The sequence below is a fragment of the Somniosus microcephalus genome, chromosome 6 (genome assembly GCF_052327205.1).
Source record: "Somniosus microcephalus isolate GS21.2 chromosome 6, FLI_Smic_1.0, whole genome shotgun sequence".
NCBI lineage: Eukaryota > Metazoa > Chordata > Chondrichthyes > Squaliformes > Somniosidae > Somniosus > Somniosus microcephalus.
The window spans coordinates 31,383,488-31,410,882 of record NC_140992.1 but is presented as its reverse complement, the minus strand read 5'-3'; the positions used below and the strand labels follow the sequence as shown (position 1 = coordinate 31,410,882).

The 27,395-nt window shown below is 45.1% G+C and overlaps 1 protein-coding gene across 4 annotated transcripts in view; it reads right to left on the bottom strand.

Annotated features, from left to right (window-relative positions):
- Positions 1 to 18,602: 18,602 nt before the first annotated feature.
- Positions 18,603 to 27,395, bottom strand: part of LOC147115573 (uncharacterized) — a 120,915-nt gene continuing 112,122 nt past the window's right edge. For 2 of the 4 annotated variants that reach the window (XM_085989928.1, XM_085989931.1), the window contains exon 9: positions 18,603 to 22,076. In XM_085989928.1, coding sequence (XP_085846054.1) covers positions 21,922 to 22,076 — 155 coding nt within the window. In that variant the 3' untranslated portion in view covers positions 18,603 to 21,921. The remainder of the gene's footprint in view (positions 22,077 to 27,395) is intronic. The other 2 variants (XM_085989929.1, XM_085989930.1) reach the window with 1 other exon arrangement.

The following is a 27,395-nucleotide window of genomic DNA, read 5'->3' as shown; positions in this document are numbered from 1 at the left end:
TGAGGGCCTCCCTGTCAATCTGGGCGTAGTTACGCTCGGCTGAGGTTAGTGACCGAGACGCAAAGGCTACTGGCCTCTCCGAGCCGTCCGGGAATTTGTGCGACAGCACCGCTCCAATGCCATAGGGTGATGCATCACACGCCAACCGAATTGGTAGTGCTGGGTTGAAATGAGCCAACACCTCTTTTGATGTGATCAATGCTTTGCTCTTCTGGAAAGCTCGTTTACATTCGTCACTCCACTTCCATGGTACCCCCGTTTGCAGTAGGGTGTTCAGTGGGTGTAGAACTGTAGACAAATTCGGCAAGAACTTATGGTAGTAGTTCACCAGCCCGAGGAACGACCTCAGTTGTGACACAGTTTCCGGGGCTGGAACCTTAACTACTGCCTCAATCTTTTCAGGGGACTTATGTAACCCCTCTTCATCAATAACGTGGCCACAATACGAGATCTGCTTCTGGAAAAACTTGCATTTGTGGCGATTAGCTCGGAGCCCATATTCCTTCAATCTAGTGAGCACCTGCTCCAGGTTGGCGAGGTGATCACTGTCATTTTCGCCCGCGACCAGGATGTCGTCCAAATAACACTGGGTCCCTGGAATCTCTTGCAGGACTTGATCCATTGCCCTTTGCCAAATAGCCGGAGCTGATGCTACCCCGAACACCAGCCGGTTGTATTGGTAGAGACCTTTATGAGTGTTGATCGTGAGGTACTGTTTCGAGGCTTCTTCTACCTCCATTTGCAGGTACGCCTGGGCCAGATCAATCTTAGTGAAGCGTTTCCCTCCAGAGAGCGAGGCGAAAATATCTTCAATCTGCGGAAGCGGATATTGTACCGTGTGAAGGACTGGGTTCACTGTCACCTTAAAGTCCCCACAGATGCGAACCTTCTTTGGTTCCCCAGGCGTATTACTCAACGACCTCTTCATTACAGGAACGATGGGTGTAGCCCACTCGCTCCAGTCCACTTTGGACAATACTCCTGAACGTTCCAAACCTTCCAGCTCTGCTTCGACGGCTGGGCGGATCGCATAAGGCACCGGTCTGGCCTTAAAAAACTTTGGGCTTGCATTTTCCTCTATTTTGATCATCGCTGTTATGCCTTTTAGTGTTCCGAGTCCCTCCTGGAACACTTCTTGTGCGTCAGTTAGCATTTTTGACAGTCCAGGTGTGACATCGTCATCCTTTTTGGCATCTACAGTCAGTGCTTGTATGGAATGCCAATCTAGCTGTATCTTCTGGATCCATTCACGTCCTAGTAGTGGTGATCCTCCATCTGGCAATACATATAGGTCCATTTTTGGTGTTTCCTTGCCGTTATATATAACGTTCACCCTTATTTTTCCTTTGGGGTAGACTTTTTGCCCCGTGTACGTCTTCAAGACAACCTCTGTATCTCTCAAGGGTATATGTGAAAATAGCCGCTTGTAGTCCCTTCGGTTTATGACTGTTAGGGCTGATCCTGTGTCCAATTCCATTTTCACTTGGACTCCGGCTATCTTGAGCGTGACTCAGATAGTTTGGTGATCCTCCGTTTTGATCACATTATGTAGTTTCAGAAAACCCAGCTCCTTGCTTCCGGAGTCTGTATCACTTTTCTGTTCGTCTGAACTACTCTCCGTCACCTTATGTACCTTCTTGTACTTCTCCTGTGGAGATTTCTTGCTGCTGGTTTTCTTTCCCGACCTGCAGACTCTTGCTATGTGTCCTACTTTCCCACACTGTCTGCACACTTTGTCCTTTAACCAGCAATCCTTATGGTCGTGTGTTGTTCTGCCGCAGTGAAAGCACTTCACTGTTCCGTATGACATTTCATTTGTGCCATATTCTTGCGGTCTCCGTTGTATCTCTGCCACGCCCCGTGCTGCTGCTTCATGTGATACTGCAATGCTGAAAGCCTTGTCCAGCGTAAGATCCTTTTCTGATAGAAGCCGTTTCTGGGTTCCTTCACTTTGAAGCCCACACACAAACTTGTCCCTTAAAGTATCTGCTAGTCCCGTTCCAAACTGGCAGTGTTTCGATAGCTTGCGCAGTTCTGTTAAAAACTCAGCATTACTTTCATCTTTATGCTGGTTCCTTTTGTGAAACTTAAATCTTTCTGCTATCAGCAGCGGTGTGGGGTTTAAGTGGTCCTGTAGGATTGACACTATGTTTTCAAAATCCTTTTCCACTGGCTTCTCTGGGGTTACTAGGTTTCACAGTAAGCCATACGTTTTTGCACCCATTGAATTCAACAATACCAGCACTTTCCTGTCATCTGGCACTTCATTCGCCTTGCAGTACACTTCTATGCGTTCGACATATGTCGTCCAATCTTCGACTTCATTGTCGAACGCTGTAACACTGCCACTCTTCGGCATCCCTGGGTGTGGTTAGACTGGCTCTAAATCGCGTCTCCCGCGCTCTCCCTTCTTCTCCGCTGCGGCTCAAAATGGCGTCTCCCACACTTTCCTTTCTTCCCCGCTGACGCTGCTCGGCCCTTGAACACCGGCTGCATTCTCCACGTTTTCCTGCGCGCCTCTCTCTCTCGTTGACGCTGCTCAGCCCTTGAACACCGGCTGTGCTCTGCTCTCTCTCGTTGACGCCGCTCGATCCTGAACACCGGCTGCGCCCTGTGCAATCTACCCTCTCTCTTCTCCCGTCGACGCCGCTTGGTCCTGAACACCGGCTGCGCCCTGTGCGCTCTACCCTCTCTCTTCTCCCGTCGATGCTGCTCGGCCTTTTTCTGTGCCGTCGGTCGGCTCTAGCCGTCGCTGTCCGGGAAGGGTCTGCGCCGTACCTGTTGCCAGCCCGTTTCGCTGGACCACCGTGACTGGAGAACCAAGCCCGGCTCTCGACAGCCTCCCCTGCGATGCTCAAATCTCCGCTGGATGACTGGGGGGTTTCCCGTGGTCGACGCCCGTGCTTCTAGACTCGGCCTTCTTCTTTCACTGTTCTCCAGGAGCGAATCCCTGGGAGGTGATGCAGAGTTGCAGGTAGGTTTGAATCTTCTCGTCGCCAATGTTAGATCCGTGTATCTTGATGTTGTGTCCTTCAATAATTAGACAAGAGACTGCAGGGAACAATCAACAGGTGTTTACTGGATGAGGGTTACTCTAAAACTAACTGTACAAATCCCTACTCAGGGTTTATATACAGGTGTGGTCACTGCCGGTACTACAGTATACAGGAGCGGTAAAAAGTAGTTCTCCCCTTAAAGGTACATACATTACACGGCTGAAAAGGAGATATTCTTATGGAGGTAGAAGGCATGGCAGAGGTACTAAATGAGTACTTTTCATCTGTCTTCACTAGAGAAGAGGATGCTGCCAATGTAGCAGTAAAGGAGGATGTAGTAGCGATATTGGATACGATAAAAATAGATAGAGGAGATACTGAAAAGGTTGGCAGTCCTCAAAATAGAAAAGTCACCCGGTCCAGATGGGATGCATCCTAGATTACTGATGGAAATTGCGGGGGTTTTGATCACAATCTTCCTATCTTCCTTGGATAGGGGGATGGTGCCAGAGGACTGGAGGATTGCAAATGTTACACCCATTTAAATCGTAGGACTGCTCCTGGGCCTGGCTAAAAAAGCCATTAATTGGTCCAGGCAGCGGGCGGTCGAGGGGGTCGTTCAGCCAGATTGCCTGCCTCTCTTCCGCGGCCATGTTCGCGCCCGGGTGGCCCTGGAGATGGAGCATGCGGTGTCCGCTGGCACGCTTGAGTATTTCCGCGACCGGTGGGCGCCGCGGGGACTGGAGTGCATCATCAACCCGGACAATCAAATTCTAATTTAATTTGTTTAAGTTTCATTTGAAGTTTGTTTAATTTACAGTCAAATTTGTTTACGTACTTATCAAAAAGAGTACACCCATTTAAATTGTAGGACTGCTCCTGGGCCTGGCCAAAATAGCCATCCACTGGTCTGGGCGGTCGAAGAGGTCGTTCGGCCCGATTGCCTGCCTCTCTTCCGTGGCCATGTTCGCGCCCGGGTGGCCCTGGAGATGGAGCACGCGGTGTCTGCCGGCACGCTTGAGGCATTCCGCGACCGGTGGGCGCCGCGGGGACTGGAGTGCATTATCAATTCGGTGAACAAAATTATAATTTGATTTGTTAAGTTTTATTTAATGTTTCATTAATTTACAGTCAATTTGTTTATGTACCTATCAAAAGAGTACACCCATTTAAATCGTAGGACTGCTCCTGGGCCTGGCCAAAATAGCCATCCACTGGTCCAGGCAGCGGGCGGTCGAGGGGGTCATTCGGCCCGATTGCCTGCCTCTCTTCCACGGCCCCATTTGCACCCGGATGGCCCTGGAGATGGAGAACGCGGTGTCCGCCGGCACGCTTGTGGCCTTCCGCGACCGGTGGGCGCTACAGGGATTGGAGTGCATCATCACCCCGGCTAATGACATTTTAATTTAATTTGTTATGGTTCTTTTAAAGTTTTATTAGTTACAGTTTATTTGTTTATGTACCCAACAAAAAGAGTACACCCATTTAAAAAAAGGGGAGGGATAAACCCAACAACTACAGGTTAATTAAGGACAGAAATAATTGGCATTTGGAAAAGTATGGGCTAATAAATGAAAGTCAGCACGGATTTGTTAAAGGCAAATCGTGTTTGACTAACTTGATCAAGTTCTTTGATGAAGTAACAGAGAGGGTTGATGAGGGTAGTAGGGTTGATGAGGGTAGTGCGGTTGATGTGTATATGGACTTACAAAAGGTGTTTGACAAAGGACCACATAATAGACATGTCAGCAAAATTAAAGCCCATGGGATTAAAGGGACAGTGACAGCATGGATACAAAATTAGCTGAGGGGCAGAAAAAAGAGATTAGTGGTGAATGGTTGTTTTTCAGACTGAAGGGAAGTATAGAGTGGTGTTCCCCAGGGGTCGTTATTAGGACCACTATTCTTACAAATATATATTAATGACCTGCACTTGGGTATACAGGGCATCATTTCAAGGTTTGCAGATGAAACAAAATTTGGAAATGTAGTAAACAATAAAGAGGATAGTAACAGACTTCAGGAGGACATAGACAGACTGGTGAAATGAGCAGAAACTGAAATTTAACACAGAGAAGTGTAAGCATAAGAACATAAGAAATAAGAGCAGGAGTAGGCCATTTGGCCCCTCGAGCCTGCTCCGCCATTCAATATATCATGGCTGATCTTCTATCTCATCTCCACTTTCCTGCACCATCCCCATATCCCTTGATTCCCTTAATATTCAAAAATCTATCGATCTTTGTCTTGAATATACTCAACGACTGAGCCTCCACAGCCCTCTGGGGTAGAGAATTCCAAAGATTCACCACCCTCTGAGTGAAGAAATTTCTCCTCATCCCAGTCCTAAATGGCTGACCCCTTATTCTAAGATTGTGACACCTGGTTCTAGTCTCCCCAGCAAGGGGAAACATCCTCCCTGCATCTACCCTGTCAAGCCCTGTAAGAATTTTGTATGTTGCAATGAGATCACCTCTCATTCTTCTAAACTCTAGAGAATATAGGCCAGTCTACTCAAATCTCTCCTCACAGGACAATCCCCCCATCCCAGGAACCAGTCTGGTGAACCTTCGTTGCACTCCCTCTATGGCAAGTATATCCTTCCTTAGGTAAGGAGACCAAAACTGTACACAGTACTCCAGGTGTGGTTTCACCAGGGCCCTATATAATTGCAGTAAGACGTCTTTACTCTTATACTCAAATCCTCTTGTAATAAAGGCCAACATACCATTTGCTTTACTAATTGCTTGCTGTACCTGCATGTTAACTTTCAGTGATTCGTGTACAAGGACACCCAGGTCCCTCTGAACAACAACATTTCTCAATCACTCACCATTTAAAAAATACTCTGCTTTTCTATTTTTCCTACCAAAGTGGATAACTTCACATTTCTCCACATTATATTCCATTTGCCATGTTCTTGCCCACTCACTTAGCCTGTCTATATCCCCTTGGAGCTTCCTTGTATCCTCCTCACAACTTACATTCCCACCCAGCTTTGTATCGTCAGCAAACTTGGATATATTACATTTGGTCCCCTCATCCAAATCATTGATGTAGATTGTGAATAGCTGAGGCCCAAGCACTGATCCTTGCGCTACCTCACTAGTTACAGCCTGCCAATCCGAAAATGACCTGTTTATTCCTACTCTCTGTTTTCTGTCCGTTAACCAATCCTCAATCCATGCTAGTATATAACCCCCAGTTCCATGAGCCCTAATTTTGTTTAATAACCTCTTGTGTAGCACCTTAATGTGTGCAGTTTTGGTCGCCTTATCTGAGGAAGGATGTTCTTGCCATGGAGGGAGTGCAGCGAAGATTCACCAGGCTGATACCTGGGATGGCAGGAATGACGTATGAGGAGAGATTGGGTCGATTAGGCTTATACTCGCTGGAGTTTAGAAGAATGAGAGGGGATCTCATTGAAACTTATAAAATTCTAACAGGACTAGACAGACTAGATGCAGGAAGGATGTTCCCGATGGCGGGGGAGTCCAGAACCAGGGGCCACAGTCTAAGGATAAGGGGTAAGCCATTTAGGACTGAGATGAGGAGGAATTTCTTCACCCAGAGAGTGGTGAACCTGTGGAATTCTCTATCACAGAAGGCAGTTGAGGCCAATTCATTAAATATATTCAAGAAGGAGTTAGATATATTTCTTAAGGCTAAAGGGATCAAGGGATATGGGGAGAAAGCAGGGACAGGGTACTGCGTTTGTATGATCAGCCATGATCTCATTGAAAGGCGGAGTAGGCTCAAGGGGCCGAATGGCCTACTCCTGCTCCTATCTTCTATGTTTCTATGTTTATCGAATGTCTTCTGAAAATCCAAATACACCACATCCACTGGTTACCCCTTATCTATTCTGACAGTTACAACCTCAAAAATCTCATTTGTCAAACACGATTTCCCTTTCATAAATCCGTGTTGACTCCACCCGATCCTATTATTCTCTAAGTGCCCTGTTACCACGTCCTTAATAATAGGTTCTAGCATTTTCCCTACTACTGATGTCAGGGTAACTGGTCTGTAGACCCCCGTTTTCTCTCTCCCTCCTTTCTTAAATAGTGGGGTTACATTTGCTGCCTTCCAATCCGCGGGAACCGTTCCAGAATCTATGGAATTTTGGAAAATGACAACCAATGCATCCACTAACTCTATAGCCACCTCTTTCAAAACCCTAGGATGTAGGCCATCAGGTCCAGGGGATTAATTTCTCCAATACTATTTCTTTCAGTTCCTCATTCTCGCTAGACCCTTGGTTGTCCACTATTTCCAGGAAGTTTTCTGTGTCTTCTTCCGTGAAGACAGATACAAAGGCCGCGATCTTATCATTGGTGGTGGGTTGGGTGTGGGTCAGGTGGTCGGCGGGTTCCGGTCCCGCCGCCGCTTTCAGCCAGTCAGAAATTGAAATTTAACCTTAATTGCCCTATTGAATCCCTGCGTGAGCACTACCTAGCCCAATTAGTGGTTTTGGGTCTGCTGCTCGCCTCTGCTGACATCTGTCAGCCAGCTGCATTTAAGGGGCCCATGCAGCCTTGTTTCATTCTTATCCTTTTATGTTGGTTTTCGTGTTGGCAACTGCTCCCATGACTGCTGCAAGAGCCAAGGCCTCTCCCCGCTTTGATGATGACTCCCTCCATGCTCTTGTGGATGGAGTGAGAGGGCGCAAGGAGGTACTCTTCCCATCCTCTGGACGGAGGAAGCCTCCTCAGCAAAGCAAAGCAGCCTGGCTGCAAATTGCTGAGGAGGTCAGCTCCAGAGCATTGTGTGCTCGCTCCTGGGTCCAGTGCAGGAAAAGGTTTAATGACCTAGTACGCTCAGGAAAAGTGAGTATAACATCACACTTACCTTCAATCTGCTCCCCATCTCCTCTCATCACCAGCACTCTGCATTGTCAACCTACTCCTGCACATCCCACTTTACCCTTACATCCCTTGCATCCTTAACCATCCCTCTCTCTCTATGTACAGAATCACTTCACTATTCGACTATGCTGCCTTCACACTCGCTATCACTGTTATGCAATGCCAACAACTAACAACACACAGGGATTGGTATTGGCACCTCACTCCATCTTTGTCTCCTTCTAAGCATCTATGCTATGGATTCTCTGCACTCACTCCATCATTTTCACATAAACTCCACTTGTGTCCCTCATTGCGGGAAAAGAGAGCCCACAATAAGAGGGAGAGGGCTAGGACAGGAGGAGGGTAACCTTCCATTGCCCATATGACCAGCGCTGAGGAGGCTGCACTCGAAATAATCGGAGTGATGAGGATCTGGAAGTGGGAAACGGTCGGACAGGCGCAGCAGAGCAAGCTGGTGACAGAATAGATTTGCATCTCTCTCATTTACATTGCATGAGGGACTGATATGGCATCTCATGCTCATACAGATTGACTTATGATCATCTGCACAATTTGATGTGTATGCTACCTTAATATCACATGTCTAACTCATGCCTTTACTCCCCCACAGGACCACCATGAGTTCCCCTCTCCCCTGTCCAGGAGGAAGAGCCTGAAGTCTCCTCAGAGGATGCTGCAACCTCTGAGGGCGCAGCATCAGCAGAATTAAGTGCACCCAGCACCAGCGCAGATACGCACACCTCGGTGGGACCTTCGCGAGATAGAGTAGTGTTGTCACCTGGTGTATCACAGCTCACAAGTGAGCATCAGCAGATGGTGGAGACAGGGACAGCAGTGGAGAGTCCTTGTTGGAGGCCGCAGGGCACTCCCAGCTCTGCTCAGCTGCTTGTGGACTCTGTGCCTCTGGGGCCATCCAGAAGGAGAGCGGTGCTGGAATTCCAGGAACAGGTGCAGGAGTCTCTGGCAGGTTTTGCATCCAGGGTTACTGCAAGTGTGGAGAGGATGGAGAAGTCCATGTTTAACATGAGAAGTGCCTTTGTGGAGGCAATGTGAACGCACCACCACGGAAAGGATGGCAACATCTGTGCAAAGGCTGGCTACGGCCATGGAGGAAATAAGTCGCCAGAGTCAGGAAAACATGGTGAATGTTCAGAATAGACTGACATCTCTGGAGGAGCAATGGGCAGCTATTGAGCAGAGAAACCAGAGCTTCATGGAAGTCCTTTTGAGGAGGACTGCCAGTGCAGAGCCGATGGTTTGCTCGATGATGGCTCTGGTGGAAATGTGGCTGGCATTGTAGCACTGCTCTGCTTCATTTGATGGCCTCCTCAATGTCGTCATTAGCTATGTCTTCAGGGGATAGCCCTTGTCTCCAAGTAGCCATCCGGAAAGTTGGGTTGGCGGATTGAAGAGTAGCCTGCCACAGGATGAACGAGTCATGGCAACTGCCATGGTACTTTGCGCAAACATGCATAATGTTCTTCCTGTGGTTACACACCAGCTGGACGTTAAGGGAGTGGAAGCCCCTGCAGTTGACAAATACAGCTGGGTTGTGAGGGGTGCCCTAATGGCCACATGTGTGCAGTCTACGACACCCTGCACCCTTAGCAAGCCTGCCAGCTTTGCAAAGTCAACCGCATGCGCGGTTACACTTGCTTCGTCCATGGGGAAGTGGATGTAATTGTGCGCCTTTGCAAAGAGGGCATCGATAACCTGCATGATGCAAGTGTGTGCCTGGGAGATGCCGCTGATGTCTGCTGATGAACCCTGGAAGGACCCTGAAGCAAAAAAATTGAGGGCGGTGGTGATTTGTGTCCACCCAATCCTCTGGGCTCCAGGTGTTGATGCAGCATTGCGCAGATGTCAGCGACTACCTCTCGCGAAAGTCTCCAGTACTGGTGCCAGTACCCCATGAACTGAAACCCCTTCCTCCCACACCACTCTTTGAGCCACGCATTTAAACCTCTAATCTGTTTGTCCCTATGTCAATTTGCACATGGCTCAGGTAACAATCCAGAGATTATTACCTTTGAGGTTCTGCTTTTTAATTTGGATCCTAGCTCCTCAAACTCCCTCAGCAGAACCTCATTCCTAGTTCTACCTATGTCGTGGTTCCTACGTGGACCACAACTGGATCCTCTCCCTCCCACTCCAAATTCTTCGCCAGCCGTGAGGAGATGTCTTTAACCCTGGCACCGGGCAGGCACACAACCTTCGGAACTCAGGGTCGTGGCTGCAGAGAACAGTATCTATCCCCCTGACTATGCTGTCCCCTACCACAACTACATTCCCTTTCACTCCTCCCACTTGAATGGCCACCTGCACCATGGTGCAATGGTCAGCCTGCTCATCCATCCTGCAGGCTTTTCCCTCATCCACACAGGCAGCAAGAACCTCATACCTGTTGGACAAGGGCAAAGGCTGAGGCTCCTTCAGCACTGCATCTGGGGTCCCCTTACCTGCCTGAGTTGCAGTCACACCCTCCTGTCCCTGACCACTAACCAGACCTATACCACTACCTAACCTAAGGGGTGTGACTGCCTCCTGGATCAAAGTGTCCAGGTAACTCTCCCCATCCCTGATGCCCCGCAATGTCTGCACCTCAGACTCCAGCTCAACAACTCTGAGCTGAAGTTCCTCAAGATGCAGGCACGTACTGCAAACGTGGTTGTCTGGGATCACAATGCTCTCCACAAACGCGCACATGCTGCAGTTGCAGCACACCACCTGCACTGCCATCCCTATATGACCTTGTTTTATTTAATTAAATTTGTATTTAGGTAACTTAGTTTACAGTGTAGTTTCTTGACTACTTACTTGATCTAGATTAAGTTAAGGGTACTGAAATTAAATATCTACCTGTAACACAAAGCACTGCAAGTAGTGTGGGCAAAAAGCAGCAACTCCTTCCCGCTCTTCTCCAAATTCCCACTCTTTCCAAATTCCCAAATAAAACATTCTGTTCAAGCCCACTCCGTTTAGTCCCGCTCTGTGCAGTGAAGTGATACATTTTGGTAGGAAGAATGAGGAGAGGCACCTGGTACAATTTTAAAGGGAGTGCAGGAACAGAGAGACCTGGGGTTGTGTGTACACAAGTCTTCGAAGGTGGCAGGACAAGTTGAGAAGGTTGTTAACAAAGCATACGGGATCCTTGGCTTTATTAGTAGAGGCATAGAGTACAAAAGCAAGGAAGTTATGCTAAAGCTTTATAAATCACTGGTTAGGCCTCAGCTGGAGTATCGTGTCCAATTCTGGGCACCACACTTAGAGTGGATGTCAAGGCCTTAGAGAGGGTGCTGAAGAAATTTACTAGAATGGTACCAGGGATGAGGAACTTCAATTATGTGGAGAGACTGGAGAAGCTGGGATTGTTCTCCTTAGAGCAGAAACGGTTAAAAAGAGATTTGATAGAGGTGTTCAAAATCATGAACCATTTTGATAGAGTAAATAAGGAGGAACTGTTTCCAGTGGCAGAAGGGTCAGTAACCAAAGGACACAGATTGAAGGCGATTGCCAAAAGAACCAGAGGCGACATGAGGAAACATTTTATTAAACAGCGAGATGTTGTGATCTGGAATGCACTGCCTGAAAGGGTGGTGGATGCAGATTCAATAGTGACATTCAAAAGAGAATTGGATAAATACTTGAAGGGAAAAAATACAGGGCTGAGGAAAGAGCGGGGAGTGAGACTAATTGGATAGCTCCACCAGAGAGCCAGCACAGGCACGATGAGCCAAATGGCCTCCTTCTGTGCTGTATCATTCTATGATTCTACTGTACAAAAGTTAGGTCTCCTGTAGCTGAGGTGTGATCAATTTAAAATTATCAATAAGAACGTAAGGAGAGAAGTTAGTCAAAATTTCTTTATACAGTGAGTTGTTAGAGCATGGAATAGAAACATAGAAGATAGGAGCAGGAGTAGGCCATTCAGCCCCTTGAGCCTGCTCCGCCATTCAATGCGATCATGGCTGATCATCCAAATTCAGTACCCGGTCCCTGCTTTCTCCCCATATCCCTTGATCCCTTTAGCCTTAAGAAATATATCCAACTCCTTCTTGAATATATTTAATGAATTGGCCTCTACTGCCTTCTGTGGTAGAGAATTCCACAGGTTCACCACTCTCTGGGTGAAGAAATTCCTCCTCATCTCTGTCCTAAATGGCTTACCCCTTATCCTTAGACTGTGACCCCTAGTTCTGGACTCCCCGACCATCGGGAACATCCTTCCTAGTCTGTCTAGTCCTGTTAGAATTTTATAAGTTTCAATGAGATCCCCTCTCATTCTTCTAAACTCCAGTGAGTACAAGCCCAATCGACCCAATCTCTTCTCATACGTCATTCCTGCCATCCCAGGTATCAGCCTGGTGAATCTTCGCTGCACTCCCTCCATGGCAAGAACATCCTTCCTCAGATAAGGCGACCAAAACTGCACACAATACTCAAGATGTGGTCTCACCAAGGCCCTGTACAACTGCAGCAAAACATCCTTGTTCCTGTACTCAAACCCTCTCGCTACAAAGGCCAACATACCATTTGCCTTCTTAACCGCCTGCTGCACCTGCATGCTTACCTTCAGCGACTGGTGCACAAGGACACCCAGGTCTCGTTGCACTTCTCCTTCTCCCAATCTATTGCCATTCAGATAATAATCTGCCTTCCTGTTTTTGACACCAAAGTGGATAACCTCGCATTTATCCACGTTATATTGCATCTGCCATGCTTCTGCCCAATCACCCAACCTGTCCAAATCATACTGGAGTTTCTCGGCATCCTCCTCACAGCACACACGCCCACCCAGCTTTGTGTCGTCTGCAAACTTGGAGATATTACATCTAATTCCCTCGTCCAGATCATTAATATATATTGTGAACAGCTGGGGTCCAAGGACTGATCCCTGCGGTACCCCACTAGTCACTGCCTGCCACTCGGAAAAAGACCCGTTTATTCCAACTCTTTGCTTTCTGTCTGCCAACCAGTTCTCTATCCAAGTCAATACCTTGCCCCCAATTCCAAGTGCCTTAACTTTACACACTAATCTCTTATGCAGGACCTTAACGAAAGCCTTCTGAAAGTCCAAATACACCACATCCACTGGTTCTCCCTTATCTATTTTACCAGTTACATCCTCAAAAAAGTTCCAGTAGATTAGTCAAGCACGATTTACCTTTTGTAAACCCATGTTGACTTTGTCCGATCCGGTCACTGTTTTCCAAGTGCTCTGCTATTACATCTTTTATAATGGACTCTAGCATTTTCCCCACTACTGATGTCAGGCTTATCGGTCTGTAATTCCCTGTTTTCTCTCTACCACCTTTTTTGAACAGTGGGGCAACATTAGCTACCCGCCAATCCATGGGTACTGTTCCAGAATCTATCGAATTTTGGAAGATGACCAGTAATGCATCTACTATTTCTAGGGCCACTTCCTTAAGTACCCTAGGATGTAGATTATCAGGCCCTGGGGATTTATCGGCCTTCAATCCCGTCAATTTCTCTAAACCATTTCCCTACAAATACTGATTTCTATCAGTTCCTCCCTTTCATTAGACCCTATGTTCCCCGACATCATTGGGAGGTTATTTGTGTCCTCCTTTGTGAAGACAGAACCAAAGTATGTATTTAATTGGTCTGCCATTTCTTTGTTCCCCATTATAAATTCCCCTGATTCTGACTGCAAGGGACCTACGCTTGACTTCACCAATCTTTTTCTCTTCACATATCTATAAAAGCTTTTACAGTCAGTTTTTATGTTCTCTGCAAGCTTACTCTCATATTCTATTTTCCCTTTCTTAATTAATCCCTTTGTCCTCCTTTGTTGAATCCTAAACTGCTCCCAATCCTCAGGGTTATTGCTTTTTCTGGCCAATTTATATGCCCTCTCCTTGGACCTTATGCTATCCCTAATTTCCCTTGTTAGCCACGGTTGGGTCACCTTTTTTGTTTTATTTTTATGCCAAACTGGGATGTACAAATTCTGTAGTTCATCCATTCGGTCTTTGAATGTTTGCCATTGCCTATCCACTGTCAACCCTTTGAGTGCCATTCCCCAATCAATCCTACCCAAGTCGCGCCTCATACCATCGCAGTTTCCTTTATTTAAATTCAGGACCCTAGTCTCTGAGTCAACAACTTCACTCTCCAATGCTTTGCGACAGGGAACAGTTGAGACACCTTTGAAGATAAAGTGTAGGTAAACATTTGAAGCAGAGGAAGATAAAGAATGATGGGGGAAAACCATAGCAGCAGGACTAACTTTGCCATTTTATCAATTCCCCAACCACTATAGTCTTCATGGGCTGGATTTTCCTTACCTCGGCAGATCTGGGGCAGGCGGCATGATGGCGGGTCCCAACCCCGCTGCTGACTCCATCCCACTCTGGCAAATGATTATCCATTGATAGGGCTTGTTTAGCCCGCCCAGCACGTTTCCCGGGCCAATTAGAGGAAGCGGGTCTGGTGACGTCATTCATGACGTGTCATCAGCCGGTTTCCTTAAAGGGACCATGGCCAACTTTAAGAAGCGTGCAATAAGGGCACAGCAGTCATCATGGGTGACTTTAATCTACATATAGATTGGGCTAACCAAATTAGTAACAATACTGTGGAGGAGGAATTCCTGGAGTGTTTACGGATGGTTTCCTGGACCAATATGTCGAGGAACCAACCAGAGATCAGGCCATCTTAGACTGGGTATTATGTAACGAGAAAGGATTAATTTGCAATCTTGTTGTAAGAGGCCCCTTGGGTCGGAGCGATCATAATATGATCGAATTCTTCATTAAGATGGAGAATGAAGTAGTTGACTCGGAGACTAGGGTCCTCAATTTAAATAGAGGAAACTATGCTGGTCTGAGGAGCAAGTTGGGTAGGATTGATTGGGGAATGGCAATCAAAGGGTTGACGGTGGATAGGCAATGGCAAACATTCAAAGACCGAATGGATGAACTACAGAATTTGTCCATCCCAGTTTGGCATAAAAATAAAACAAAAAAGGTGACCCAACCGTGGCTAACAAGGGAAATTAGGGATAGCATAAGGTCCAAGGAGAGGGCATATAAATTGGCCAGAAAAAGCAATAACCCTGAGGATTGGGAGCAGTTTAGGATTCAACAAAGGAGGACAAAGGGATTAATTAAGAAAGGGAAAATAGAATATGAGAGTAAGCTTGCAGAGAACATAAAAACTGACTGTAAAAGCTTTTATAGATATGTGAAGAGAAAAAGATTGGTGAAGTCAAGCGTAGGTCCCTTGCAGTCAGAATCGGGGGAATTTATAATGGGGAACAAAGAAATGGGAGACCAACTAAATACATATTTTGGTTCTGTCTTCACAAAGGAGGACACAAATAACCTCCCAGAGATGCCGGGGAACATAGGGTCTGATGAAAGGGTGGAACTGAAAGAAATCAGTATTTGTAGGGAAATGGTGTTAGCAAAACTGATGGGACTGAAGGCCGATAAATCCCCAGGGTACTTAAGGAAGTGGCCCTAGAAATAGTAGATGCATTGCTGGTCATCTTCCAGAACTCGATAGACTCTGGAACGGTACCCATGGATTGGTGGGTAGCTAATGTTACCCCACTATTCAAAAAAGGTGGTAGAGAAAAGGTGGGGAATTATAGACCGGTAAGCTTGACATCGGTAGTGGGGAAAATGCTAGAGTCCATTATAAAAGATGTCATAGCAGAGCACTTTGAAAGCAGTGACTGGATCGGACAAAGTCAACATGGATTTACAAAAGGTAAATCATGCTTGACTAAACTACTGGAATTTTTTGAGGATGTAACTGGTAAAATAGATAAGGGAGAACCAGTTGATGTGGTGTATTTGGACTTTCAGAAGGCTTTCGATAAGGTCCCGCATAAGAGATTAGCGTGCAAAATTAAGGCACATGGGATTGGGGGCAAGGTATTGACTTGGATAGAGAACTGGTTGGCGGACAGAAAGCAAAGAGTTGGAATAAATGGGTCATTTTCCGAGTGGCAGGCAGTGACTAGTGGGGTACCGCAAGGATCGGTCCTAGGACTCCAGCTGTTCACAATATATATTAATGATCTGGACGAGGGAATTGGATGTAATATCTCCAAATTTTCAGACGACACAAAGCTGGGGGGGGGAGGGTATGCTGTGAGGAGGATGTCGTGAAACTCCAGGTTGGGTGATTGGGCAGAAACATGGCAAATGCACTATAATGTGGATAAATGTGAGGTTATCCACTTTGGTGGCAAAAACAGGAAGGCAGATTATTATTTGAATGGTAATAGTTTGGGAGAAGGGGAAGTGCAAAGAGACCTGGGTGTTCTTGTACACCAGTCGCTGAAGGTAAGCATGCAGGTGCAGCAGGCAGTTAAGAAGGCAAATGGTATGTTGGCCTTCGTAGCAAGAGGGTTCGAGTACAAGAACAAGGATGTCTTGCTACAGTTGTACAGGGCCTTGCTGAGACCACACCTTGAGTATTGTGTGCAGTTTTGGTCGCCTTACCTGAGGAAGGACGTTCTTGCCATGGAAGGAGTGCAGCGAAGATTCACCAGGCTAATACCTGGGATGGCAGGAATGACGTATGAGGAGAGATTGGGTCGATTGGGCTTATACTCACTGGAGTTTAGAAGATTGAGAGGGGATCTCATCGAAACCTATAAAATTCTGTCAGGCCTGGACAGACTAGATGCAGGAAGGATGTTTCTGATGACCGGGGAGTCCAGAACCAGGGGTCATAGTCTAAGAATAAGGGGTAAGCCATTTAGGACTGAAGTGAGGAGGAATTTCTTCACCCAGAGAGTGGTGAACCTGTGGAATTCTCTGCCACAGAGGGCGGTGGAGGCCAGTTCATTAAGTATATTCAAGAAAGAGTTGGATATATTTCTTAAGGCTAAAGGGATCAAGGGATATGGGGAGAAGGCAGGGACCGGGTACTGAATTTGGATGATCAGCCATGATCTCATTGAATGGCGGAGCAGGCTCGAAGGGCCGAATGGCCTACTCCTGCTCCTATCTTCTATGTATCTATGTAACTTTCTTTTCACATTTGTGCTGTCAGTGTTCTACAGCATTGAAGTGCTGCAAACACTGACAAGCACTGCACAGAGGTGTAGGGCTGCACCCAGGTTCTCCCATGACTCCCTCAATATGCTTATGGAGGGAGTCAGTGCACACAGGGAGGTCCTCTTCCCTTCCCATGGGCAAAAGAGACATCCCCAGGAGACCAACACAGCCTGGTTGGACATTCCAGAGGAGGGCACAAGCAGGGATGTCATCAGGAGGACCTGGGTACAGTGGCGCAAACGTTTCAATTGTCTCATTAGATCACGAAACGTTAATACAAAGCCACAGTCAGCTTCATCCTGCTCTGCCTCTCATCACATCCCCATCACTCTGCCTTCCTTACCCTACTCCTGCACATCCTTACGCACACCAACTTACCTTGCACCTCCACCCATCCCTCTCTGTCTACAATATCACACTCCCATCTCACTAGCCATCCCTCACACTCACCCTAGTGCTATCATACACAAGGGTAGCCACTTGGATCTTTTATCCAATGTTTATGTAAAATTTCTGTTAATGTGGTGTCAAACATTGAAACCTTTATTTTCAACACTTTGCATTCTTGGACAGATTTGTGTGCACCTTTGGAAGTGGCTTAGTGAGTTGCAGTCAATGGTGAGACATAACGGTACGCCCCCCAATGGTGATGTGAAAGGAATGGCTTGGGCATTGTAGGGATGCTTTATGGTGTTGGTGTGAGGTGGTGCCAACCTGTCACATCATGTGGCAGCCATATGGATGTAATGCATCAAGTGAAGTAAATCTGGCCATGGTGAGGCCAGCCCTGGCAGCAATGTGGTCAGGTGCTGATTCCCTGTGTCCTGTGGAGCATCAGGTGATTGCGGAGAAGGTTGGTGTTGTTGTTGGTGCTGCTGGTGTTGGGGCTGATCGTGGTCGGATTCTGAGGACCAAGGTGAGAGAGTATAAAGGGCACCCATGTTGATGGAATAGATGGCAGGTGAAGTAGAGATGACAGAAGCATTCTGGCAATGGTGAGAGAGTGCTTCCAATGAGGAGATACTGGATGGAGAGTGGAAAGCCTGCAGAATCTATGCTGGAAATGGACTGAGAAACAGTTAGTGGCCGAGGAAAGTGATGATCTGTCAGGTGGGAGCTTTTACTGTACATTTGAAGCTATCAAGTAATCAGCTGGAGCAATGGCCACTGAACTCATGCCTCAGGTTGACAGCCGTGGTCCCCAAACAGCGTGCTTCTGGTGGCCATGAAGTTAAAGTGAAAAGGTAAGTTAAAAAAGCCTGTTAATGATCTATTAGCTGGATGCTAATGAGTTTAATTAGGTCTCCCGCCGCTGCCTGTCGGGTCCGCCCAACGCTGACAGACCTGACATTGGGAAAGGCGCATTGTGGCGGATTCCCAACCCGCTGTCAAAAAAAATTAAATTTCCCACCCGACCCGCCACCGATCCCGCCCACTGACTCCCTGGAAAATTCCAGCCCATGTCTACGCTGTCAACATGCTTTATGGAAATCTAACAATTTAGTTTATAAACTCTTTACTGAAAGGTTTAACTCATCAAAAAATAACTTGGGCATTTTGGGCTTGCTTTAGACCCAGCTTTATTCTTTGTTGGTATCCAAAAGAAGGGATACAAACTCCCACTGGAAATCCTACTGTATAAAGTCCTTGGGTAGTGGAAAAGAATGAGAAAGAGACCCTTTAGGTTGCTTCAAAATGCCAGTTTATATTCTGGGCACATTATAGAGCTGGTTAAATTAGGCTTTATTAAACTGCAGCAGGTGGGCAAATTTGTTGACACTGAATACATTTTACAGGGCACAAAATCGGCTGCTATATACAGTAATTTAGATGCATGCACCAATGAACATAGTAAGTATACAAATCGCTAACGGTAGCATTTTCAATTGGCAAACTTCACGTATCCATTTAAAATAAATAGGTTAATGCCCGTGTAAAGACAGCACACACAGGAATATAAAAGGGTAACTTGCCATCCTGGGGGAACTGCACTCACAGGAAATGTGGGTTGGAGACAGGGACAACAGCATTATAGCCGATTCTTCGCATCGCACGCCCAGTGAGCACGGATCCCTGCTGGAAGGGTGGAATTGCCCTTATAGTTCATGTGTGTTAAGCATTCATACATTAAATTTGCTGTTCGGAATTTCTACCCTTTCATTTTCTTTCCCGTACTGTCATCCTTCTCGTGAACTGACATTACCCCATGTGTTTACGCTTCAGCTGATATTCATTAGCACACTCATAAGAATACCACAATCATGTTTATAATGTATATTGAAGTGATTCCCAAATATAGATTTAACATTACATTTTCTTCTTGCGATTATGCATAGGGAGGTGGTTGGGGGTATGGCCTAACTGCAAATGTGCTTCCATTTTTAAAGCTGCAAGAAATGCAATTTCACTTTTTTGGGGATCTGGGACAAATTGTCCACCAGACTACATCGGGAAAAATTGCTTCATGAACAACTGTACAGTAAACGTTTTCTCATTTGATAAACAATTACAGGATGTGGTGACAAATCTCATGTGTGCATGACAACGTGCGTGATGAAATTGACAAATGGCTCTTCAATGATTTTCCGACACTTTTTCAGGAAGGCAAGTTCTCCTTTAAAGCAGCGATGATCTAGTTTGACTTTTAGTTGGGAAAAAAAAGGAAGTAGATAATGAAACCATTGGTTTTTTTTTCTAACTTTTCATTCGTAATGTAAAGTTAAAGTGTGATCTCTCTAAGATGTATAGCTGTTGAATGAAATGACTTGTTAAATGATAAGTTGCTTCATTCACTATTGTGCAAAACTTTCTGTTGCTCTGGCTGAAACTAAGGCTGCGAACAAGATTATTTAGTCATCCTCGGTTCCGAGGGACTGCCTAAGAGATTAGTGTTCCACTACTGAGTCCAGCACTAACCTCTGTCAGAAACCTTATCTTGTAGGAATGTCTAGTTCCTATCCAAAAGACTGAGGTCCACTCAGGCGATCAAATAAACGAGGTTTAATGAAAACAAACAGAGTTTAACGGATAACTACAGGAGAACATCGAATATAGGTCTAGTCAGTTCGGAGGCTCCACGAGGACTGCTAGGGCGGTCCCGTGGCTGACGTCATGACGTCATCACGTTTTTCCCGCCGGTGGGGGATCACGTGATGAACGGCGTGACGTCATCGCGTTTACCTGCGCTATTAAAGTGATTGCGCTCTATACATGTAAACAGTGAAAACAAAGATACAGACTTAGGCTGTAGCTAACATATTATTAAAGGGAATTATATACAACTGATCGGAGTCCCTTAGTGGCTCTGCCACAATCTATTCTTTTCACCATTTTAAAGAGGTTAATTCCCTCCCAATCATTTCTGCAATCAAATGAGTTCAGCCCTACTTATGAGCTTTTGCCTAATGTGCAACATGATGCAAATATAGAAAAAAAACGGAGAATCGAGTCCCTCTGCCTTATTACACTGCCTTACTTCCTACATTATTATTAAATACCATTCTAAAATCAAGGAGAACTGCCCTACCAAAACCTATTAATGAATGCAAAAAATCTACAGCTCATATTGCACTTCCCATATATTTGTTTTTATATTTTGAGTTATTTTTAAAAAAATCATGTGTAATATTTTGCCACCAGTGGAGTGAAAAGGAAACAAAAACATCAGCTTGTCTCAGTAAAATTACAACGTACTCAAAATCGCCTCTTGAAAGCTTTGTGAATTATGAAATGAGCCAGCTGCAAAATTGGTTCCATAGTCGAAAATCAGTCTTTTACCAATTCGGTTACGTTGTTCAGAGTTACTATTCATTAATCATTTTGACAAAGTCTTGGACATGTATGAACAGTTAAGAAGAAAAGTCAAAAGTGAATCACTGTCTGTGGTGATAATCTCCAAAACGTTTAGTCCTTTCTTTACTTTATGCATTAGAGCCTTTGGGCAGGATTTTCATTGGGCCGTGGAGGCGGGATGGGGATTAGTGCCAATTAACTGCCTGTTAACAGGTAGTTAACAGGCAGTTTTTAGCCTAATCCCTATTTTTATCCCTGAAGTGTGGGATTCCCGACAGCTCCAACCACGCCAAGTTAGCGAGGCGGGCCGTCGGGCTGAAGGGCTTGGAGGGTTCAAGATGTCCGGTGTTCAGGTGAGTGATGGGTGCATGAGTTCAGAGGTAAGTGTGTTTGGTGTGTTTAAATAAGTTTTACTTACCTTTACAGCCTTCCTTCCTTCAGGTCTCGGGTGTCCCTCATCTCACCGGCACAGAAAGCAGAATGGCTGCGATCTGTCAAAAATTGCAGCATTCAGCTTTCTGTTCCGGAGAGATCTCTAAATCATCCGGAGAGGAAGGAATTAACTTGGAGTACATATTGTCAGTGTTTGACAGCTTCAAACAGCTCTCAAACGCTGATATTTCATCTGTCAAAAGGTCTTGACAGATGAAATATCAATCTGTGACGTCACCTGTTGCCGGGTGGCCCTTAATTAGCCTGCCGAGCCCGCTGGGCAGGCTCAACAAGGTCAATCAAGTCAAAATCATGTGGGTTGGCTAGAACTCGATGGAGGCGGGACTACAAACCCGAAAGTTGTAGTCCCGCCTCCTACCCGCCTTCTCAATGAAAATCCAGCCCACTGTCTGTGGCGATAATCTCCAAAACGTTTAGTCCTTTCTTTACTTTATGCATTAGAGCCTTTAAGTCCACTTGGAAATGAGTTCAGAATGATTTGTTAAATCTGATGTTATGTGCAACTCCATGACCATCAGATATTATGAGTATTTTATAAGCTAATATGGACAGTTTGTTAAGTATACACTATGCTGTAGTACAAAAGGATAATTTACTTGGAAGCACGACATCTAATTTTCTCCAGCATGAGCCAATATTGATTTCCTGCAAAAGGAATGCAAAATGCATCTAATAGACTTCAGGTTTTTTTTAATGGTTTACTTCCCCCTATACAATCATTTTCACTAAAGTGCGAAAACTGTCTGGAAACATTATGAAGGCAGTTCATCATCTAAGTAATGTGATTAAGGTCTGTTTCAAGATTTTGAGAATGTGTTCTTTGTTGATAAATTGAAAAGGAAGCTGGGCCTTTAATCTCTGTGTAAAACGGGATCTGATACTTCTGGAAGTCACTGATCCATCAATCCGTTTTGTCACTTTTTCTGTAAAACAAATTAGATTATCATTGAGATATTTTTTCCACCGCCAATTTTCTCCCTTCCCCTCCTGAAGGAGTTGGCTCCTCGCTGCAGTAAGGTTCTGGTTACCTTGCCCAAATCACCATTACTTATGCATCAGCCTTCACAGTGAATGATGGCATGCTATTCACAACTGCCCCCAATCATGTCCTCATCCAATATTCACACACGAGCACTTTCAGGAGGGGTCACTGGACATCGCTCAGAAGTGTGAACACTGGTCACTTTTTCCTTCTTAATCCAGGGGTTCTGAGGCCAGCTGTTGCCACCCAGCTGATTATAGGGAAAAGAAAACACCATTCAGCCCCGTTATCCAGGTTCATTTCAGAACTTCATGTAACCATTAAAAAAAGATATTTTCCTAACTCAAATCCATAGACCTTTTTTGGTAGATCAACAATTAAACACATTCCTTTGTAAATGTTTGAATGGAGTCTGTGTTACAGTAGGTGGCAGTCTTTTCCATAATCTGATGATCGAAAGTTATTCCATAGATGCTAAGCTTGCAGTTTCTTCCACTTACAATCATTCATGTTCTCTGGTTCCATAATCATGGTTTTATACAAAATAACTGCTCTAGATTAGCGTATCTATTCCCTTCATTACTTAAAAAATTTGAAGCTTACCCCTCTTCATCTTTTTTCTAAGGAGTATAGGATTAATTTCCTTAGCTTCTTTTCATGAATCAATCACCCTATAATTTGGAATTATCATCGTCCTTCTCTGAATGTATTCCTCTGCTGCTGTCATTCTTTAAATATAGGCACACTGCAGTCATGAGGAGGTGATCCCCATAAACTATAAAGGCAAGTAGGATGTTCCAACCTTTCATTGTACGGACAGGGAGATTAGTAGAGTTGTTCATTCACTAAAATAAATTAGGTTACTCATTGAGGATATTCTTCACTTTGTGAATTCTCCTCCATATGATGGAAAATAAATGTAGTTCATGTGGGTAATGTTCAGAATGTTTGTTAGTTTAATAGTGCAGTATACTGCAACATCTATTAAATGACAATCCCCTTTCCATAGAAACATAGAAGATAGGAGCAGGAGTAGGCCATTCGGCCCCTCAAGCCTGCTCCGCCATTCAATGAGATCATGGCTGATCATCCAAACTCAGTACCCTGTCCCTGCCTTCTCCCCATATCCCTTGATCCCTTTAGCCTTAAGAAATATATCTAACCCTGTGCACCACTCTTGTCTCCTTTTGACTAGCATTACCAAAACAACTTATTTCCCCTTCAATAATTATAGATATGGCCCGTGCATTTTTAAATTCAATGGTTTTCTTCTCAATATTTCCATTTTTCTGTCCCCACCGAGATTCAAGGACATTCCCAAATTTAAGATTTTCAATCATGCATGTCTATACTGGAGCACTGCCTCATTAGTAATATCCTTCAATCCCATATTCAGGGCATCACAAGTGTTTTTGTACTAAAGTTTGGCTGTTTGCTTACATATATTTTGATATATAATACAGCTTGACCATGGCTAGCCCTAAATAGTTTTTATGGTAATTGAGTAACAGTGTAACAGAAATTGAAGCATAATTTCTGAAACTGACAACTGAATCTATACTTCTGTAGATTGATAAACTGCAATTCTTAATTGCCTTTGGATAGTCACTTATTATATAGAGGGCTGACAGGCCAATCAGGAGGCAGACAAAGGCTTGATCAGTTAACCAAGGGGCCAAGAATGTCAAAAAGCAAAACTTACACAAGAAAAACTAAACACCGATTATAGATACTGTAGTAAGTTTTATGATTTTAAATAGGTGCACAACAAAATAATAGTCTCAAATAAGAACATAAGAAATATGAGCAGGAATAGGCCACTTGGCCCCTTGAGCCTGCTCCGCCATTCAATAAGATCATGGCTGATCTTGGGCTCAAAGCCACTTCCCAGCCCGCTCCCCATAACCCCACTCCCTTATCTTGCAAAAATTTGTCTATCTCCACTTTAAATGTATTTAATGACCCAGCCTCCACAGCTCTCTGGGGCAGAGAATTCCACAGATTTACGACCCTCTGAGAGAAGAAATTCCTCCTCATCTCAGTTCTAAAAGGGCGACCCTTTATTCTGAAACTATGCCCCTGAGTTCTAGATTTCCCCACGAGGGGAAACATCCTCTCTGCATCTACCTTGTCGAGCCCCCTCAGTGTCTTATATGTTTCAATAAGATCACCTCTCATTCTTCTAAATTCCAATGAGTATAGGCCCAACCTGCTCAACCTTTCTTCATAAGTCAACCCCCTCATCTCAGGAATCAACTGCGTGAATCGTCTCTGAACTGCCTCCAATGCAAGTATGTCCTGCCTTAAATAAGGAGACCAAAACTGTACGCAGTACTCCAGGTGTGGTCTCACCAATACCCTGTACAGTTGTAGCAGGATTTCCCTGCTTTTATACTCCAACCCCCTTGCAATAAAGGCCAAAATTCCATTTGCCTTTTTGATTACTTGCTGTACCTGCATGCAAACTTGTGTTTCATGCACAAGGACCCCCAGGTCCCTCTGAACTGTAGCATTTTGTAATCTCTCTCCATTTAAATAATAATTTGCTTTTTTATTTTTCCTGCCAAAATGGATAACCTTCCACTTTCCCACATTATACTCCATCTGCCAAATGTTTGCCCACTCACTTAGCCTGTCTATATCCCTTTGCAGATTCTTTGAGTCCTCTGCACAACTTGCTTTCCCACCTATCTTTGTATCATCCGCAAACTTGGCTACATTGCACTCGATCCCTTCATCCAAGTCATTAATGTAGATTGTAAATAGTTGGGGCCCCATACCGATCCCTGTGGCACCCCACTAGTTACCGTTTGCCAACCAGAAAATTACCCATTTATCCCAACTCTCTGCTTTTTGTTAGTTAGCCAATTCTCTATCCATGCTAATATATTACCCCAACTCCGTGAGCTCTTATCTTATGCAGTAACCTTTTAAGTGGCACCTTATCGAATGCCTTCTGGAAATCCAAATACACCACATCCACTGGCTCACCTTTATCCACCCTGCTCGTTACATCCTCAAAGATCTCCAGAAAATGCTGACTCCATTATGATTTTCCAAATGCCCTGCTACTGCTTCCTTAATGAAGGACTCCAGCATTTTCCCAACGACAGATATTAGGCTAACTGGTCTATAGTTTCCTGCTTTCTGTCTCCCTCCTTTCTTAAATAGGGGTGTTACATTTGCGATTTTCCAATCCGCTGGGACCTCTCCAGAGTCCAGGGAATTTTGGTATATTGCAACCAATGCATCCACTATCTCTCTGCAGCCACTTATTTTAAGACCCTGGGATGCAGGCCATCTGGTCCAGGGGACTTGTCGTCTTTTAGTCCCATTATTTTACCAAGTACTTTTTCCTTAGTGATAGTGATTGTCTTTAGATCCCCCCTCCCTGTGGCCCCTTGATTATTCATTATTGGGATGTTGTTAGTGTCTTCTACCGTGAAGACAGATACAAAATATTTGTTCAGAGTCTCTGCCATTTCCCCGTTCCCCATTATTAATTCCCCATTCTCATCCTCTAACTTTAGCTACTCTCTTCCTTTTTATATACCTGTAGAAGCTCTTACTTTCTGTTTTAATATTTCTTGCCAGTTTACTCTCATAATTCATCTTCTCTATTATTTTTTTAGTCATCCTTTGCTGGTTTTAAAAAATTTCCCAATCCTCTGGCCTCCCACCAATCTTGGCAACATTGTATGCCTTCGTTTTCAATTTGATACCATCCTTCACTTCCTTAGTTAGCCACGGATAGTGCTCCCTTCTCTTAAAATCTTTCTTTCTCACTGGAAGTAAAAGCCCATGGGATCCAAGGTAAAGTGGCAAGTTGGATGCAAAATTGGCTCAGAGACTGGAAACAAAGGGTAATGGTCGAAGGGTGTTTTTGTGACTGGAAAGCTGTTTCCAGTGGGGTTCCTCAGGGCTCAGTACTGGGTCCTTTGCTTTTTGTGGTATATATCAATAATTTGGACTTGAATGTAGGAAGTATGATTAAGAAGTTTGCAGATGATACAAAAATTGTCTGTGTGGTTGATAATGAAGAAGAAAGCTGTAGACTGCAGGAAGATATCAATGGACTGGTCAGGTGGGCAGAACAGTGGAAATGGAATTCAATCCAGAGAAGTGTGAGGTAATGCATTTGGGGAGGGCTAACAAGGCAAGGGAATACACAATAAATGGTAGGACACTGAGAAGCGCAGAGGATCAGCGAGACCTTGGAGTGCATGTCCACAGATCCCTGAGGGTAGCAAGACAGGTAGATAATATGGTTATGAAGGCATACGGGATACTTGCCTTTATTAGCCGAGGCATAGAACACAAGAGTAGGGAGGTTATGCTTGAACTGTATAAAACACTAGTTAGGCCGCAGCTAGAGTACTGCGTGCAGTTCTGGTCACCACATTACAGGAAAGATGTGATTGCACTAGAGCGGGTGCAGAGGAGATTTACGAGGATGTTGCCTGGGCTGGGGAATTTTAGCTATGAGGAAAGATTGGATAGGCTGGGGTAGTTTTCTTTGGAACAGAGGAGGCTGAGGGGAGACCTAATTGAGGTGTATAAAATTATGAGGGGCCTAGATAGAGTGGATAGGAAGGACCTATTTCCCTTAGCAGAAGGGTCAATAATCAGGGGGCATAGATTTAAAGTAATTGGTCGGAGGTTTAGAGGGGATTTGAAGAGAAATGTTTTCACCCAGAGGGTGGTGGGGATCTGGAACTCGCTGCCTGAAAGGATGGTAGAGGCAGAAACTTTCATCACATTTAAAAAGTACTTGGATATGCACTTGAAGTGCTGTAACCTACAGGGCTACAGACCAAGAATTGGAAAGTGGGATTAGGGCGGATAGCTCTTTGTCGGCCGGTATGGACAAGATGGGCTGAATGGCCTCCTTCTGTGCTGTAAATTTCTATGAGGCTTCTATGAAGGCCCCGATGGAATAAATGTTTGAGGGATGTGGTGATCCTCACAGCCACTGGTAGTACAGCACAGATGGTTGACTGTCTCTGCAGCTTTTCATGGATCCGGCGGCATACCACAGTTACAGCCTCCTTCATTCACTGCAATTTGGTATTGCCAGGTAGCTGTCTGGGTAGTACCTGCTGCAAGTCACACACTCCATACCTTCTGCACTCCAGACAGCCCATTCCTCCTGTTGCTCCACTGTGTCATGCCTGCCAATGACCACGCCTATGCTCTCAAGACACTAGCTCCTCTGTATGAGTCTTTTTTTTCACTCTGTGATGATACTTTGATTTTTTTT